Source organism: Terrapene carolina, unplaced genomic scaffold (genome assembly GCF_002925995.2).
Source record: "Terrapene carolina triunguis isolate 2854851 unplaced genomic scaffold, T_m_triunguis-2.0 Scaffold113, whole genome shotgun sequence".
Lineage (NCBI taxonomy): Eukaryota > Metazoa > Chordata > Testudines > Emydidae > Terrapene > Terrapene triunguis.
This window is the reverse complement of record NW_020664464.1, coordinates 26,458,793-26,475,411: the sequence shown is the minus strand read 5'-3', so window position 1 is coordinate 26,475,411 and position 16,619 is coordinate 26,458,793. Positions and strand designations below refer to the sequence as shown.

General features: G+C 37.5%; 1 protein-coding gene and 1 pseudogene across 1 annotated transcript in view; one reads left to right on the top strand and one right to left on the bottom strand.

Annotated features, from left to right (window-relative positions):
• Positions 1 to 16,286, top strand: part of LYRM7 (LYR motif containing 7) — a 32,043-nt gene extending 15,757 nt beyond the window's left edge. Inside the window, exons 2-5 of the mRNA XM_029911699.1 lie at positions 4,014 to 4,086; positions 6,178 to 6,248; positions 8,901 to 8,982; positions 13,472 to 16,286. Coding sequence (XP_029767559.1) covers positions 4,014 to 4,086; positions 6,178 to 6,248; positions 8,901 to 8,982; positions 13,472 to 13,542 — 297 coding nt within the window. The 3' untranslated portion in view covers positions 13,543 to 16,286. The remainder of the gene's footprint in view (positions 1 to 4,013; positions 4,087 to 6,177; positions 6,249 to 8,900; positions 8,983 to 13,471) is intronic.
• Positions 9,481 to 9,580, bottom strand: LOC112125694 (annotated as a pseudogene).
• Positions 16,287 to 16,619: the final 333 nt, after the last annotated feature.

Below are 16,619 nucleotides of genomic sequence, written 5' to 3'. Positions count from 1 at the left end.
TAATTTTTCTCCCTCCTCCTTGTAACAACCTTTTATGTACTTGAAAACTGTTATCATGTCCCCTCTCAGTCTTCTCTTCTCCAGACTAAACAAACCCAATTTTTTCAATCTTCCCTCATAGGTCATGTTTTCTAGACATTTAATCATTTTTGTTGCTCTTCTCTGGACTTTCTCCAATTTGTCCACATCTTTCCTGAAATGTGGTGCCCAGAATTGGACACAATACTCCAGTTGAGGCCTAATCAGCGCAGAAGAATTACTTCCCGTGTCTTGCTTACAATACTCCTGCTAATAGATCCCAGAATGATGTTTGCTTTTTTTGCAACAGTGTTACACGGTTGTCTCATATTTAGCTTGTGATCCACTCTGACCCCCAGATCCCGTTCCACAGTACTCCTTCCTAGGCAGTCATTTCCCATTTTGTATGTGTGCAACTTTGATTGTTCCTTCCTAAGTGGAGTGCTTTGCATTTGTCCTTATTGAATTTCATCCTATTTACTTCAGACCATTTCTCCAGATCATTTTGAATTTTAATCCGATCCTCCAAAGCACCTACAACCCCTCCTAGCGTGTTATCATCCATAAACTTTAAGTATACTCTCTATGCCATTATCTAAATCATTGGTATAATATAGATAAATAAAACAGTGTATAGATGCTGTGCAGTGTATAGAAATGAAATTCCTTTGTCTAAGGGTTGGTGAATTCGTTTTGTTAGGGTGTTTGTTTGTTTGTTTGTTTGTTTTTTAAATCATGGATTACCTAATTGGACAGAGGTAAGTGATCTTAACTAAGTCCTGTGAAACTGAAGAAGGTTTTTAACTTAAAAGAAGCCATTCAAGGAGCAGTCTTAACACAGGCAAATTAATTATTAAGAATCTTAAACTCAAAGCCCACAATTTCTCTGTTTATCACGGTTAACTTATGTCTCCTTTTCAGGAATACATAGTCTATCTAAGCAACCTGGTGTTTAACAGGAAAGACTGTTATTACTTAAATTATAACAGTATTTCCATATCCCCTTAAAATCACTTCAAGAAAAATATAATTCTAATCCTTTGGCAGTGCTTTTGCAAACTCTGTCTCACCAATAGTGTCAAAGTCTCCGTGATGTCATCATTATGCAGAAGCAGTGCTGCACTGGAAAGTTGCTTCTTCTTGATGTGTTGTGACTTCCTTGTTTTGAGCTGTGTTGTTGCTGTTTGCTTGCTTGTAGAGGTGTTGTTCACTTGTTGGCTCAACACCTTCATGGAATGGTCCCAGTAGCTTCTTCAGCTCATGAATATGCAATCTGCTAATGCATATGCAGCAGGGTTTTAATTATTTAAATGAATGATTATATTGCTTTTCTTATGGGGAACTCTTGAACATCTTTAGGTTAGTGTTTTAACTCATTCTTTTTATATAGTAGATTTTTTTGAGAAATGCCTTAACTTCCATCAGGTTTTAATTATCATTGAAATTTCTGTTTAAATAAGTCAAAACACTCTCATTTTCTATGTGAAAGTCTTTCAACTCTTAGAATAGTTTTTTAAAAGCTTAAATAATTCTTAAGGACTTAATTTTAATGGTCATCAAATAAATTATTGTCCTTTCTCACCATCCTTGGAGAGGTTCTTCTTGTCTTCCTGAGTTTGGTAAGGAATTGCTTAAGCATTGTCAGATAAATATTCATTCCCTAATTATTATATTTTTACACTCAAGAGGTTTCTTATATTAGTAATTGCTAATAGTATGACCATGATATATTTGTTCAGGGGACATCTCACTATTCACATAATGGTATCAGGCAGTTATTAAATGAAGGCTTGCATTTAGATATAATAATACTTGCAAAGATGCATCTCAGAAGAAGTTATTCATCCAAGGAATTTGAGGACAAGAAAAGCTTTCACCTTTTCTGTTGGTTAGAAGTAACCAATAATTTCTGTAAAACATTTCCCAATCATATAAGTTCTCCTTAACATTTAAAGAATAAGAATTTTAGAGCGTTTATAAAAGAAATCAGTTTAAATAAGATTATTTTTAGAATTCTTTGTGTTTAAAATTAAGGGGCTTTTTTATTTTTCTTTCAAAGAGGTGGGGTGAAGAGGCCCACTTTTATTACTTAGTTTACAGTTCTGATAATGCATCCTAAGCACCACCTCCCTTTGGAGTATCCTGACTAAAGCCTTCCACTCTTTGACACAACCACGTCTCTTTCTAAAACATAAATATTATACAAAGTTTGTTTTCTTGAGATAAAAATCATGTCTATACCAAACTGGTATCTTCTACAGGTTGGAAGTCCCCTGTTCTTTGACAATCCCCTTGTTGGTTGCTTGCCCTTTTCACCAAATGACTCCTAGATTTATAACCTGTCATTTGTAGTACACTTACAGTTTGGAGTAAAAGACTCCTATCAAATATTCTATACAAGGCACACATCAGTAGCTAACACATTTATACTGTATATTTGAAAGATGTCTATATAAGAAAATATGGAATGTTAAAACTAACTAGATGCTCTACAGATGCATTCCAGAGTCTGTGTAAATACACTTGAAGGTAATAAATATGACTTTATGGCTAAGGAGGTATCCTCCTCTGACACTTCTGGTGCTTGTCCTTGGTTGACAGAGAGCAGAGATTTCCTATAAATTTCCTTAATTAGCATGAACATTTCAACCAAAACCCTAAGCATATGAATTATTCTATTCTATAAACATCATATGTTTATAAGTATCTACTAAAATTCAGTAAAGGCATAGGCATGCTTATAATAACCTTTAATAATAATAATAATTAATAATTTTAAAAACCATTTTTGCATACGTATTTCCATCGTGTAATTCAGTGTTTTTGAGTAGCTTCTCCTGACCAAAGTCATTACCTACTGATCTTGTACTTATTGGTAGAGAGGAACTTCCAGTTTGGATGGGTTTTGCTGTATCATCTTTATGTTTACACTAAGTGGTTCTATTGAAAATGTAATGTTTGGACATAAGCTTTCCAAGCTGCTGTTTGAGGTCATCTTATTCATTCAGTTTTGTGACACTGTCCTATAAATGAGTTGATGCTGTCAGTATTTCAGAACCATTGAACTATCTCCTATGAGAACTGTAGCCTCTGCTGGTCCAGGTTTTTGGTAGAGCTTCTCGGCTCTCTATGAGCTGAGGGATGAAAACATTGTCTAATATTTAATAGTAAAACTAATCTCTGATGATACCCAGGATTTTCACTTAATTGGGTGGCTTTTACTGTACAGTTGCAAGTCCATATCCTGTAAATTTTACTTTGCAGGCATGAGTGTTTTTGTGCTGGTCTCTTTGCAGGAGTAGGGCCATAGAGGTCAAAATGGTGACTTGAAATAGTACCAGAACTTCTTTTGTGTCTTCAGTTACAGTAGACCCTCAGAGTTACGTACCCTCAGGAATGGAGGTTGTTCGTAATGCTGAACAAAATGTTATGGTTGTTCTTTCAAAAGTTTACAACTAAACATTGACTTAATACAGCTTTGATACGTTACTATGCAGAAGGAAAATGCTGCTTTTAACCATCTTAATTTAAATGAAACAAGCACAGAAACAGTTTCCTTACCTTGTCAATCTTTTTTTTAACTTTCCCTTTATTTTTTTAGTAGTTTACATTTAACACAGTACTGTACTGTATTTGCCTTTTCTTTTTTTGTGTGTGTATGTGTCTCTGCTGATCCCTGATTGCATACTTCCGGTTCCAAATGAGGTGTATGGTTGACCGCTCAGTTTGTAACTCTGGTGTTCATAACTCCTGAGGTTCTACTGTATTTTAGATATCAAGAATTGTTATGTCTTCTGTGTTCTATATCTCTGTTTTATCTGCAAAAAGTCTGAATTGAGAACATTTCTGACAGAATGGGTCTACTCCAGCTGCTATGGAGGAAACAATAGAATGCAAAAAAAAATACCTTTTTAATTGAAAAAATATTAATTTTACTTAAGAAATCCTATTAACAAACAAAACACATTTATTGTTGACTTGTATTTTGTTAACAGGTTTTGAAGCTTTTCAGAGCATTGCACAGAACACGGCAACAGGTTTTTAAAAATGATGCCAGAGCCCTAGAAGGTAAGAATTTTTGTCTTCCTAGTGGATCCTCTGCATCTCTACAAAAGCTCTAAGGACCCTCCTCCCTTCTGCATGCCCCGGTCGTGAAGGTCTCTTACAGCAACTATCATCCCTCTGTCTGAGGGGACTTGAACTAGATGAGCCCCTTTTTGGAACCTGCTGCTGTTTAAGCAGCTTAAGGGGTTCAGTCAAACAGGGCAAAGAACTCTTTCTTCTTTTGTGAGTGGAGTTTGCATGTAGCCTCGGCTGGTCCAGAGAGCAGATAGATGGAACAATGAGGAGTCCTTGTGGCACCTTAGACGCTAACAAATTTATTTGGGCATAAGCTTTCGTGGGCTATAATCCACTTCATCAGCTGCATGGAGTGAAAAATACAGTAGGCAGGTATAAATATAGAGCACATGAAAAGATGGATATTTATACCTGCCTACTGTATTTTTCACTCCATGCATCTGATAAAGTGAGTTATAGCCCACAAAAGCTTATGCCCAAATAAATTTGTTAGCGTCTAAGGTGCCACAAGGACTCCTCGTTGTTCTTGCTGATACAGACATTTGTTTAGTGCATAGCAGTCCAATGGGGAGCCAAAATGCAAAACGTTTCACACTCTGAAAATAAATTACTAGTTAACTGTTAAAGAACTTCATAAAGCTTGGAAGACCAATTTGGCTCCTTTTTTGTACATTTATTTACTATATGTTCCATTCTATGCATCTAATGAAGTGGGCTGTAGCCCACGAAAGCTTATGCTCAAATAAATTTGTTAGTCTCTAAGGTGCCACAAGTACTCCTGTTCTTTTTGCGGATACAGACTAACACAGCTGCTACTCTGAAACCTGTCAGAGAGGATCTTGAGAGCCTGCCTTCCCACCTCAATAACTGTTCATGTGGTGAGGGAAAGGTAAATGTAGGGTGCAGAGCAGGGTCTTTTGGCATCAACTCTATTCCGCTGTTTCAGGGAGGTAGCCAATTTGATCCTACTCTCTGCTTCCCTCTTCTCCTCTCCTTCCTCCAGTTTTCCTTTCTTTGCAATGAGGGTCGGTTAGGAAAGCAGACAATAGCAGATCTTGGAGCACTGGCCAACACTGAGTAGGAGATTCTAAAGTTGCTATGTTAACAGAAGCAACAATGCTAGTGTGAGGAAGAGGGAGCCCATTAATACCAGTTTATGGAAAATGCAAAAAGCAGTCTTTTAGGAAGGGACGAGAGTTTTCTCCCTGCCAGTTCTAAGAGTCTTCTGTCCTCTCTTCCACCAAACATACATGCATGCACACACTCTATAAAAGATCAGAAACAGGAATGGCTTTAGTGAAAAACTGATTGCAGAAGTGCTGGAGCAGAGGAACAAGGCAGGGAGGGAAATAATGCTTAGAGTATTTGCCTCAAATTGTTGTGATTTTCCCCTTCACCCATCTCAGAGGAATAAGGAGGGGAAATCTCTCCTTTCCCCATGCTGCCCATTACCCACATATTCCCAAAGATTAAATTACATCTCTGGCTAGAATCAAGCCAGTAAGTAATTTTTTAAGCTGTAACGTTATGAAAAAATTTTCAGTAGAACAGAACCATGCGGTTCTAAAATTGTAGTCTTGTTGATTTTCTAAAACAGTGAATCTCAGGTGTCCTAGGCTACCAAACACCCGAGTTGCTTATCTTTGTGTACAGTTGTTCTTAAAGTGAATACCACAACTCCATCAGATAGTAAACATGCATATTTGAACTGAGCAGATACAAATACGAGTGATATATAGTAGTATTTTGAGCTTTTTTTTTTTTTTTTTAAACGTATATTACAACACATTTCTGGTGTGCTTGGTGTGGGAATAAAACATGCTGTCACTCAAGTTCCACAGAGATCTTGAAGTACAAGGCTCTGGTCTGAGTGAAATATGAAGAGGATAGGTAGTAAAAGGACCATGGCTGTAGAGCAGCATCAACAAACAAGGGGCAAATTTGTCTACCTGAGATGGGTTTTAGCTGCTAAGGAATGTGGGTTTTGAGCCAATGACAAAGGACTGATAATAAGTGAGGGAATTAAAAAAACAACAACAACAAAACCCTAAACAACTTTATTTTACTTGCCCCCTTTAGCTGCAAGACAAAAGATAAATGAAGAATTCAGAAACCATCAAGATGAGACCTCTTCTGAAAGAATAGCAGAGGTACTTTCATTGTGATGCTATTCTCCACTTAATAGTATAAAGTCTAATAATACTTTATATTCACATAGCAGCATCTTTTATCAAAGGATCTCAGAGCACTTTGCAAACACTAATTGAGCCTCGCAACCAGAGCTTTGTGAATTTCAAAATGTAATTTCATGGAACTTTGTGTACAAACTTATTTTCTATTTTGTGTCCTGCTGTCACCATCAGTTTATGTAAAAATTACAAATGGCAGTTTTCACATTAAAAATTGTATGAAAAACAGTTTTCCATGTTTACAATTCAAAGCCATTTTTGCTCTGCCTATTTTCAAGTTAATAACAAAATTAGAATTGTTTTTCCAAATTGTTGTCCATTTAGTGGAAATATTTTGCTTGTTTCTTCTTATGCAATCAAGCTAAGTATTAGACTGGTTATCAGAATAGATGATCATAATGGGCCCTCTGGTCTTAAAATCTATGAATGACTCTCTTATACTCACTCTACAGATGGATGAAATGGGGCACAGAGGTTAAGTGACTTGCCCAATGTCACACAGTGAGGCTACATCTATGCTATGAGCTAGAGGTATGATTCCCAGCTCGTGTACATGTACTCATACTAGTTCACATCGAAGTAGCATGAGTATGTGTATGCAAGCTGGGAGTCACCCCCTAGCTCGTTAGTTTAGATGTAGGCAGTTATTGGCAGAGCTGGCAATAGGGCCTACTAGTTCTGACTCATATCATATCACACACTCCTTCCCTCCCAAATAATCAAGTGCTTGTGATTGAGTTGTTAATACAGATGCATTAATTACCTCACCTGTCTTTATCTCTCTGGTAAATTAAGGGACTACAGTGTAGAAAATTCTTTTAGCTCACTATATAATTCAGACTCTCCCGGCTGTTATGTAACACATTTGCAAGGTTGTTTTAATTAGCAGTAAGATTATGAATTTACTTGGGCCTGCAATTATTAACATTGAAACAATGTGAACTGGAGGTTTTATTTTACTATGCATGATGAAGAAGTGAATGAATTGTTGTCACTCTTCTAATTCAGCATATTTTCCAATTCATTGAATTCTCTTTAGAAATCCTCTTGTAGACACATGTATGCTACTCCTCCTGAATCCATGAGGGGAGGCATTAGAAGAAACCACATATATGTTTAAGCATATATTGTAGGAAAAAACAAACTAAGACAATCAGTTCAGTACTTGGCATCCTAGCACCCACATATCACTGACGTTAACACTTCTGAACATTCATTCAGGACTCTCTCTAGCATGTCTGCTTGTTGCCAAGCAACAGCAGCAATATTGCTGTGCGTGTATCCTAGGCATCAAGTTCTGTCTTCTGTTCTATTTTTTAATTTAATGATATAACACTGTTTTAATTGATGTACAGATAAGATGCCAGGTAAAATTCTCAAAGCTGCATTTGTTAGGAGTGGTGATCTACAAAATGCACATATCTAATATTGACTCTTCTTTTGATGCTAGTTAATTGGCATATTCATTGAGTGAAAGATCAGTGGATAAAATTCTTGGTCTCCAGCAAGGCCATGATGATATCCATGGTGGGGGGGGAAAAACACAACCTGTCATGTTTAATAATTATTGTGCATTTATATGCTGAAGTGCCATTAATGCAGAAGAATTGGACCAAAGAGTGCTTTACAGAAACAGTCAAAACTGTTTGGCCCCAAGCACCTCAGTACTTCTGAAAATCAGGCCTCCTATTCAGGTATCCGTACATAGACTTTGGTGCCTAATTTAAGGCATCCATTTTTCAAAATCTTGACCCTATTTATTTGTTGCTTCATCCACTGCCAGAGTAGAATATAGCACATGTTTTCCAACCCATGACATTAAACAGTTTTTTAGGACAAGAAGTGAAGAATAACTACCTGAGAAACTTTGCAATGTAAGAAACTCTGTTCCCCCTAGGCTTCTCACTTGTGCAGCTGTATACATTGCAGGAAGGCGCTGCATACAAATAAGTACTAGCCATTTAACAAGTTCTGTCTTTTTGGCAAGGGGCATGCACATGGAGACCTCTGTCATGCTTCCTCTCAAATAGGGAAGGGATTACAGTGTTGTAATCACACACTCCTAATGCTGCTGATCTCTAGGGAGAGGGACTGCTCCTTCCCCCGGCCACTCCTGCTGCTTTTGATCTCCTTCCTGTGGCATCTCAGCACCATTGACTCCTCTTCTCAGATTGGGCAGGAAAAGAGGGGCGAGAAGTCCAAAACGTACCTGAACTGTAAAGAACCTGACTGCTTGATGACAATTCTTGCAAGATGTTCCTCCTGGAGTTCAGGATAATTGGACACAAATTAAAATATAATTACTCTGGTAATCTACCTACCTAAATATCCTCCTGCAGTTTCAATTAAATACAGTATTTTCTATTGCTGTGTGTGTTATCAAACAGTAGACTTGTTTCATCCCAGGGGGTTGTACCCCAGAGTGACTTATATATAGGTTCATAAAGCACTTTGGGACCCTCCAGGATAAAAAGCACTATGTAAATACAAGATGCCCTATTATTCAGAAGATATAAAAATACTGACGATATTTGATTAATACTTATCAAACATGGAAAATGTCTACAAGAGTAATTTTGCACTGTTTTAATTGCTCTGTTTTTTCTTTACCAGCTTATGAAAATAGGTTCAGATGTTGAAGTTCTACTCAGAACATCTGTTATACAGGGACTTCACACCGGTTCTGACAGTCTGAGTAAGTAGAGCTGCACAGCATCTTTTTTTTTTTTTTTTTAATGGTATTTAGAACTGTGCTGAACTTCAGTGACAAAACCTGAAACTGAGGGGGGGTGTTTCTTTTTGTTTTAGTGTTGTATATTATTTACCCCAAACTTGGGCCAGGTTCATTTAGATTTGAGAGGCTAGGCCGAATTATGGTGTCTGGTGGAAGATTTGTGATGCTTGCTTGATTGGTTTTGACCTAAAGCCAGTCAAATCTTTGCAGTATTGGGTTCATTCACATCTGAAATTGTCAAACTCGAAAAGTGAACCAGTAAAAAAGTCTCGTACATGCCCTCAAGTCTCCCATAGTCCTACATGTGATTGGTGTTTCCTCTAAGCATGCATGTTCATGGCTTTCAGGCATCACAGAGAGCACCGTCTGTGATACACTTCAGGAGATCCTTCACCCTCTTCCTTCTTTCATCTCCTATTGCGGGGAAACTGGTGCCAGCCCTGAGTTTGCTGGGACTCCTGCTGCCATTATCACTTCACGAATTTGCATGTCATCCTTGCGCAGGGGCCATGCTAATCTTCTCTGTATCGTTCCAGTTTTAGTATATGTGCAATCGCCCATTTTCCCCCTCCTTCTGCATCTGCTAGGAAAATGGGCACTGTGGTAGGCACCTGCTCTTGCTTTGTGTTGCCACTACTGTGGGGAAAGTGGATACAGTCTCAAGCAGCTCCTCTCCATCTCCTACTTTTGGGGAAATTAAATTCTATTCCAGATGGCCCATCCCTCTGCTAAGGTGAGAGAGTGAAGAAAAGGAAATAATGTATGAGGACTGAGTGTGGGTTAATGAGGAGTGGACAGGGATGAGAGGGAGAAGGAATGGGAGTGGTAGAAGCTGGCCTTAAGCTCTAGGAGTCATTTGTCTCCCAAGTCGGAAAACTAAATTAGAATCAACATCATGAAGTTCTGTATCCTGTGAAACTTTAATTGATATGAGTGCCTTTTATGTATTTAACTTTCTTTGTCTATTTTCAATAAAACTCAAAAAGAGCAAACTCAAACCCATACATTGTGGATCAATTTCACATATCCATGTATGTCAGAAGTGTGTTCTAGATTTGACTGAGTTTACAGGGAAAGTCTCAGCGCTTCCTGTATCATTTTTATGTCTCTTCTTTTGTGTAATAAATAGTGACACACTCATTTAAGCAAGATGTCGTCCTTTCTGTGAACTTCCTTAAAGCCTAATGCAGGGGTTCTCAAATTGGGGGTCAGGACCCCTCAGGGAGTCGTGAGGTTATTACATGGGGGGGTCACGAGCTGTCAGCCTCAACCCCAAACCCCACTTTGCCTCCAGCATTTATAATGGTATTAAATATATAAAAAAGTAGTTTTAATTTATAAGGCGGGGTCGCACTCAGAGGCTTGCTATGTGAAAGGGGTCACCAGTACAAAAGTTTGAGAACCACTGGCTTAATGGTACATAAACATTAAGGATGTCTTTTTGGAATTTCTAACCTGTTAGTGTTTCCTCTCTATCAGTCTTGAATGAGACCAAGCTTTGCCCTTACTCTGTGTTTAACAGCATGTAGCACGATGGGGCCTCTAAGCACCACCTTAATGAAAATTTTTACTTTTTCTTTATAGTTATCTAACCGGCCAGCTGAAGTTACACTTTGTTTTTTAATACTCAGGCTAAAAATTATGCATAATGTGTATGATTTGGACTGTATGTCAGATCGAGAAGGCTTTGGATCCCTGTACCCAAATATGAAGTTGTAGTCTATGGTTTGAAATCCCCTTTTTGCAAGAACAATAAAGAAATTGGGCATGCCTAGCTCTCTGTTCTTCTGCTGTTTTATTTCTAGGTTATCCTAAGTAAAAGAATGGAATTATTATAAAGGAGATGGATCAAAGGGGTCATTATAGAAGTTTAGAATGTAATGAATAGTAATAAAGGTAAATAGGGTACTCCTATTTACACGTTCGCATTATAAAGGAAAAAGGAGACATTCCATGATGTTAGACAGTAATTTAAACTGATAAAAAGAAATCCATCTCTGTTTTACGCAATACATCATTAATTTGTGGAACTTACTGACACAAAATATCTTTGAGGCCAAGAGCTTGGAGTTCAAAGAAAAAAAAAGTAGATGTTCAGATGCATAATGAAAGAATTAATGCTGACATTAGATGGGATAAAAGCAAAGCATTTTTTAGAAAGCATACACAAACCCTTATGCTTCATGGTAATAGGCCAATTAATAAGTGCCAGAGGGTAAGAAGAGACTTTCTCTGTGAACAGGGTATTCCATAACTATCCAGTAGTTGGTTTGTTGCATCTTTCTCGGAAGCGTCTGGTACTGATCACCGTCATCCAGCATGCTGAACTAGATGGACCTACAGTACTATGGCATTGACTACATTCCTGATCTAATTGGTTGTTCTTGGAATACCATTAAAGAATTTATGAAACTGTGATCAGAATATTGTGGATATTAGCTGTCATGCAGAGAGAGATATTAAGATGCACTTCATTGAGAAGTATCAGAGGGGTAGCCGTGTTAGTCTGAATCTGTAAAAAGCAACAGAGGGTCCTGTGGCACCTTTAAGACTAACAGAAGTATTGGGAGCATAAGCTTTCGTGGGTAAGAACCTCACTTCTTCAGATGCAAGAAGAAGAAGTGAGGTTCATCTTGCATCTGAAGAAGTGAGGTTCTTACCCACGAAAGCTTATGCTCCCAATACTTCTGTTAGTCTTAAAGGTGCCACAGGACCCTCTGTTGCTTTCATTGAGAAGGAATACATTTCCATAGAAACTAACGTCCTATATTGGTTTCTAAAAATATCCTAGGTGTACTTTTTTTTTTTAATTTCAGCCAGCACTGGACAGTTACGTCTGAAAAAAGTTTTAAAAATGATAAAGAAAAGAGATTTGCAGCTAAGAGCTTGTGTTAGTCACATTATTCAGAATCTCACTAAACAGATTTTTTTGAGACATTGCTGTGCAGCCTGTCAAGTCAAATTATCCACTGTTGTGCAAGAGAGTTGGCACTAGTCAACTTGTTTTTATTTTGCAGAATAAACTGATATAAGTAGAGCTTTTCTCACCCTAATTTACCACATATGTAATGCACCCTGATGGTTTTCACTTTGGGTTTGCTATAGTGATGGGTGAGATGTGTGCCAAACTTTTATTTTTCAGTGAGAGGTTAGGAGGTTCTGTCCCCATCAGTCTTTTTTATTTGTCCAAGTATCAGAGGGGTAACCGTGTTAGTCTGTATCCAGAAAAACAACAAGGAGCCCGGGGGCACCTTAAAGACTAACAGATTTATTTGGGCATAAGCTTTCGTGGGTAAAAAACCCACTTGATCTGAAGAAGTAGGTTTTTTACCCACAAAAGCTTATGCCCAAATAAATCTGTTAGTCTTTAAGGTGCCACCGGACTCCTTGTTGTTTTTATTTGTTCATTCTTTCTCCTCTATCCTGTTTGGTTTATACTTGTATTTCTCTCTCATGCACAAAGTCTTGTCCCTAAAATGTAGAGGAAAAAATACATGTGAACACTGGGACATGAATGTTTCCCTCATAGGTAGAACACAAACAAAATATTATTCAATCCATTTAAAAATGTGTTTAATACTGTTTTAGTACCACAGCCAGAAAATGAAAAAGAAATGCAGCTTCAAGGGAAGCAATTTCCTTGATTTTTCTATAATATATGGAAAAACAACATACTTTGGATGAGACGTGACTGATTACACACATGGAATGGAATTTGGAGTGTTTTAGAAGTTTACTGTACCTTTGTTTAGTACTTGCCTGACTAGTCAAAGTACAGGATTGTGTTTGTAGCCATGGTGCCTCAGCTTGTAGGTGGTGCCAGTTGTACAAATCTGACAGCCCTCAGGTGCAGAACTCCCAAGCAAGGAGCCAGATGGTCAAAACTTTATTACAGCCAAGGGCAGTTAGCACAGTGCACAGCCAAGAAAAACCCAACAACTGCTCTTTTCTCCTGCAATAAATGTCATCTGACACTTGATTTTTCTGCTGTTCTTAAAAGAACAGGTACAGCATTAATAAATGTTACAGATTTTAAATGAGGTGTCTATATATTTTAAAGTATGTTTTATGCATTTTGAAATTTGTATTTAAATACATTGGAATCAGGATTGCCAGAAACGTTATAATTTGCTATCTGTTTTGCTAAAATGTCTTTACATGAGAAATGGCAAAATGTAGCAATGATAGACAGTTAAAATATTTTCAAGGATGTTTTTAATAGCAAAATAGGTGGAGGAGGTGGAAGAGATTTCTGAGGAACAGAAGTAAAATGTTAGTAAATTTTTGTTGGCTTAGGAAATTACCATAGTGCTTCTTGTAGGTTTAATTTAAAACTAGATGCTCTGTAGTAAGCTGTTTCATTGCTTTTAAAAATATTAAAGGCCATGTATATTTTTGTAGATCATTATGATAAAATATTATTCTTACTGATTTTGTTTGTTTGTTACAGTGCTTATACCCAGGAAAGATCTGCTACTAGACAATGTTCCTTACTGTGATACTCCACCACGAAAGCTTTGAACCTTCAAGGAATAAAGTACATCTTTTTTTATTTTCTTTTTTCTCAAACCAAAATTAATTTCCTGGAACAAAATCCCTGAAAACAAGTAGCTGAAATCTCTGTGTTCAGACTAAATTTAGAAAATATTGAATCCTTTTGGCAGGAAACAAAGATTAACTCAATCCACTGATTGTACTCTGAACTGGGAAGGTGTGTTTGAGAGAAGCAAGATTAATGTCGTGTTTCTTCTCTTCATTGGGAAGGATTACATTTCCATAGAAACTAAAGTCCTATATTGTTTTCTAAAAATATCCTAGATGTACTCTTTTATCTCTGCCAGCACTGGGTATTGTCAAGTCTGAAAAAAAGACTCCAGAGAAAATGTTTCATTGTCTTTCGGAGGATTTGCAAAGATAAATAATAATAATTACAAATAGAAGTAGAGTGTTTAGTCCTGAAAATATTTATTTATAAATTCAAATATATTGACAAACTGCTGCAAAATAATGGTGAAAAACATTCTATAATGTCTAGTTATCTTTTTAATTATAAATTGCACCACAGACCTGTTTTCTGAAATTGTCATTATCTGTACAATAGTGCACGGGTAGATTATGAGAGGGTTTTTATAAGGCACATCTAAATAAATTATCAGCCTTTACAGATAGGACAATGAGTCTGTGTTTATATTTTTAATGTGCAAGGGTGACACAAGACTGTATTGGGTTTGACTGTTTGGATCACACTGGAGCAAGGAAACTTAGTCAGCCTAACAAATTGTACTATGTTAATTAGACCAAAAAGAACTTGCATGTTATGACCATAGATTGATTTACTGAGGCATTTGTCAAAAATAGAGGCTGGTCACATTCAAAGTGGTGATCAGTAAAAACATGGCTGTGTATGCATTTTATTGCCAGAGCCAATAATTTTAGTTTCAAAAAATAATTAATTGGAATAACCTGATATAAGTATTGTCAGTGAGGGAGATGCAACCCACCAGTATTTGATAGATACATTTTGATAGAGGAAATGATGGGGGGATCTAGTCAGTTTATTCAAATGAATGTGGTAGCAAAACTAACTACATAAAATGTAAAATGTTCACTCTGATTCACAAAATTGCCTTATTCTGTCATTCTTCAAATTAGAAAGTAGTTGTACATTAACAATCTATTTTATTATACTTTTTTAGAAATGAAAATTCAATCTGAAATTATTTAATAAGCAAGTGTCAAGCAACCTGATTTGCTGACATTATCTTATTTAAAGTAATTTTTATTCAACCTGCATCACCTTATTTCATTTTTTAAAAAGAGCCATCTAGTTCTTGCTGTTTAACTAGCTGCTATGGGCCAATTGACTTCACTTTGACTTGGAGCGGGTCCTGCTGAAAGTATACATCAATGTTTGTATATATAAAAAACCTACTGATATCAACAGTAGATGGCAGTCTTCCATATATATTAAGGAACTGTACACAGTGCAAGTAAAAATAGTTTTTGTAAGACGATATCACTCTAAACTTGTGCGTATTCTGCCACTATGCACATGTCTGTTTGTTTAGTCCTTGATATGGAATAGAAATCAACCCATACTTAAACTGATCAGTATGCTGTCAATGTGTCATCATTATTGAAGTGTGCACTCCCTTGAAAGGAAACATACACCTTAATGGGTCCTCTAATGTAGTGAGTCCCCACACTGTTGAGTAAAGATGGTTCCAGATTGTGTCCCTCAGATCCACACCTAAAGAGGTCCCTCTGCATGGATCTCCTACTTGCAGTGCACAAAAGTGGCCATTTCCCTTGACTCTGCAGATAGCCGTCTGTGTAGTATCTATGGCTGCTGAAAGGACAGAAGGACTGAGGGGAGATTCATTGTTTTTCCCCATGCTTGTGAAGAATATCTGGAAAACCCTAAATATGTATGACATTTTCTGTGGTCCTCTTCTGTGCAGTGCACTCTCACTCCAGGAGTGAAAAGGCCAGGGGCAGCTGCTGGTAAAGGAAGACCTGGTATGTGGTTCCAGTGAAGCTGGAAGGCAACTCAGCACTAACGAGGAGGTACAGGACCACCTCATGGTGGCCCAAACCTTCTGTTTGTTCTTTGGTTTGGGTGGATGAATAACTTTCCCTCATCCTTGTGAAACAGTTGGGGAAAATTCAGTGGGACAGATTAGCTGATCTTAGGGGACTAATGCAGGGAGAACCTAACCAATAATCAAATATCATGGAACTGCAGATTCAGCATCATATTCCAGACATGGTCATCATCATGCATGGAATTCCATGAGCACACTGTGTACCTCAGTTTCCTTATATATTGTAATATATATAAAACTCTAGAGCTGTTTTTCCCTGAATAATATATATCGCTGAAACCCCTCTGAGTTTTGCCCTTGGTTTAATGGACATAGGTTTGCAAGAAGAATTGTATCAGTGAATTCTGCTTATGGTTCTACTGCATTAAAATTACATGCTCCTTGCTGTCGCCATATATTCCTGGGCAGTGGACCCACAGTGAAGTTTCAAATGCAAGGAGGAAAGAAATCAGTCTTGACATACAGTGCTGTTAATGCAGAGCATTGCCAAACCCTATTGGTTGCTCTTGAGTCTTAAATGAGAATTGAAACCCAGAACTGGTTTTGAGTAGGCAGGTGACTCTCAAAAGGTCTGTGAGCAGAGCAGGCCCTAGACCAAATGATGCCCCAGGCAAGGAGCATCTTTGGTGCCCCCTCCCCTCCCCCCCGCACCATTTGTTAAACATTTTAATACCTTATTTTTTTATTGCATTTGTAGCTCATTTCACAACTTTGATGCATGATTTATCCCTGTCATGCTAGGATCTGTAAATCTGTATTTATTCTTGCCATATGTAAGCAAATAAAAAAAAATTGTTTCCTCTTAACTTATAGAACGAAAAAACGGCCATACTCGGTCAAACCAAAGGTCCATCTAACCCAGTATCCTGTCTTCCGACAGTGGCCAATGCCAATTCCCACAGGGAATGAACAGAACAGGGAATCATCAAGTGATCCATCCCCTACCCATTCCCAGCTTCTGGCAAACAGAGGCTAGGGACACCATCCGTGCCC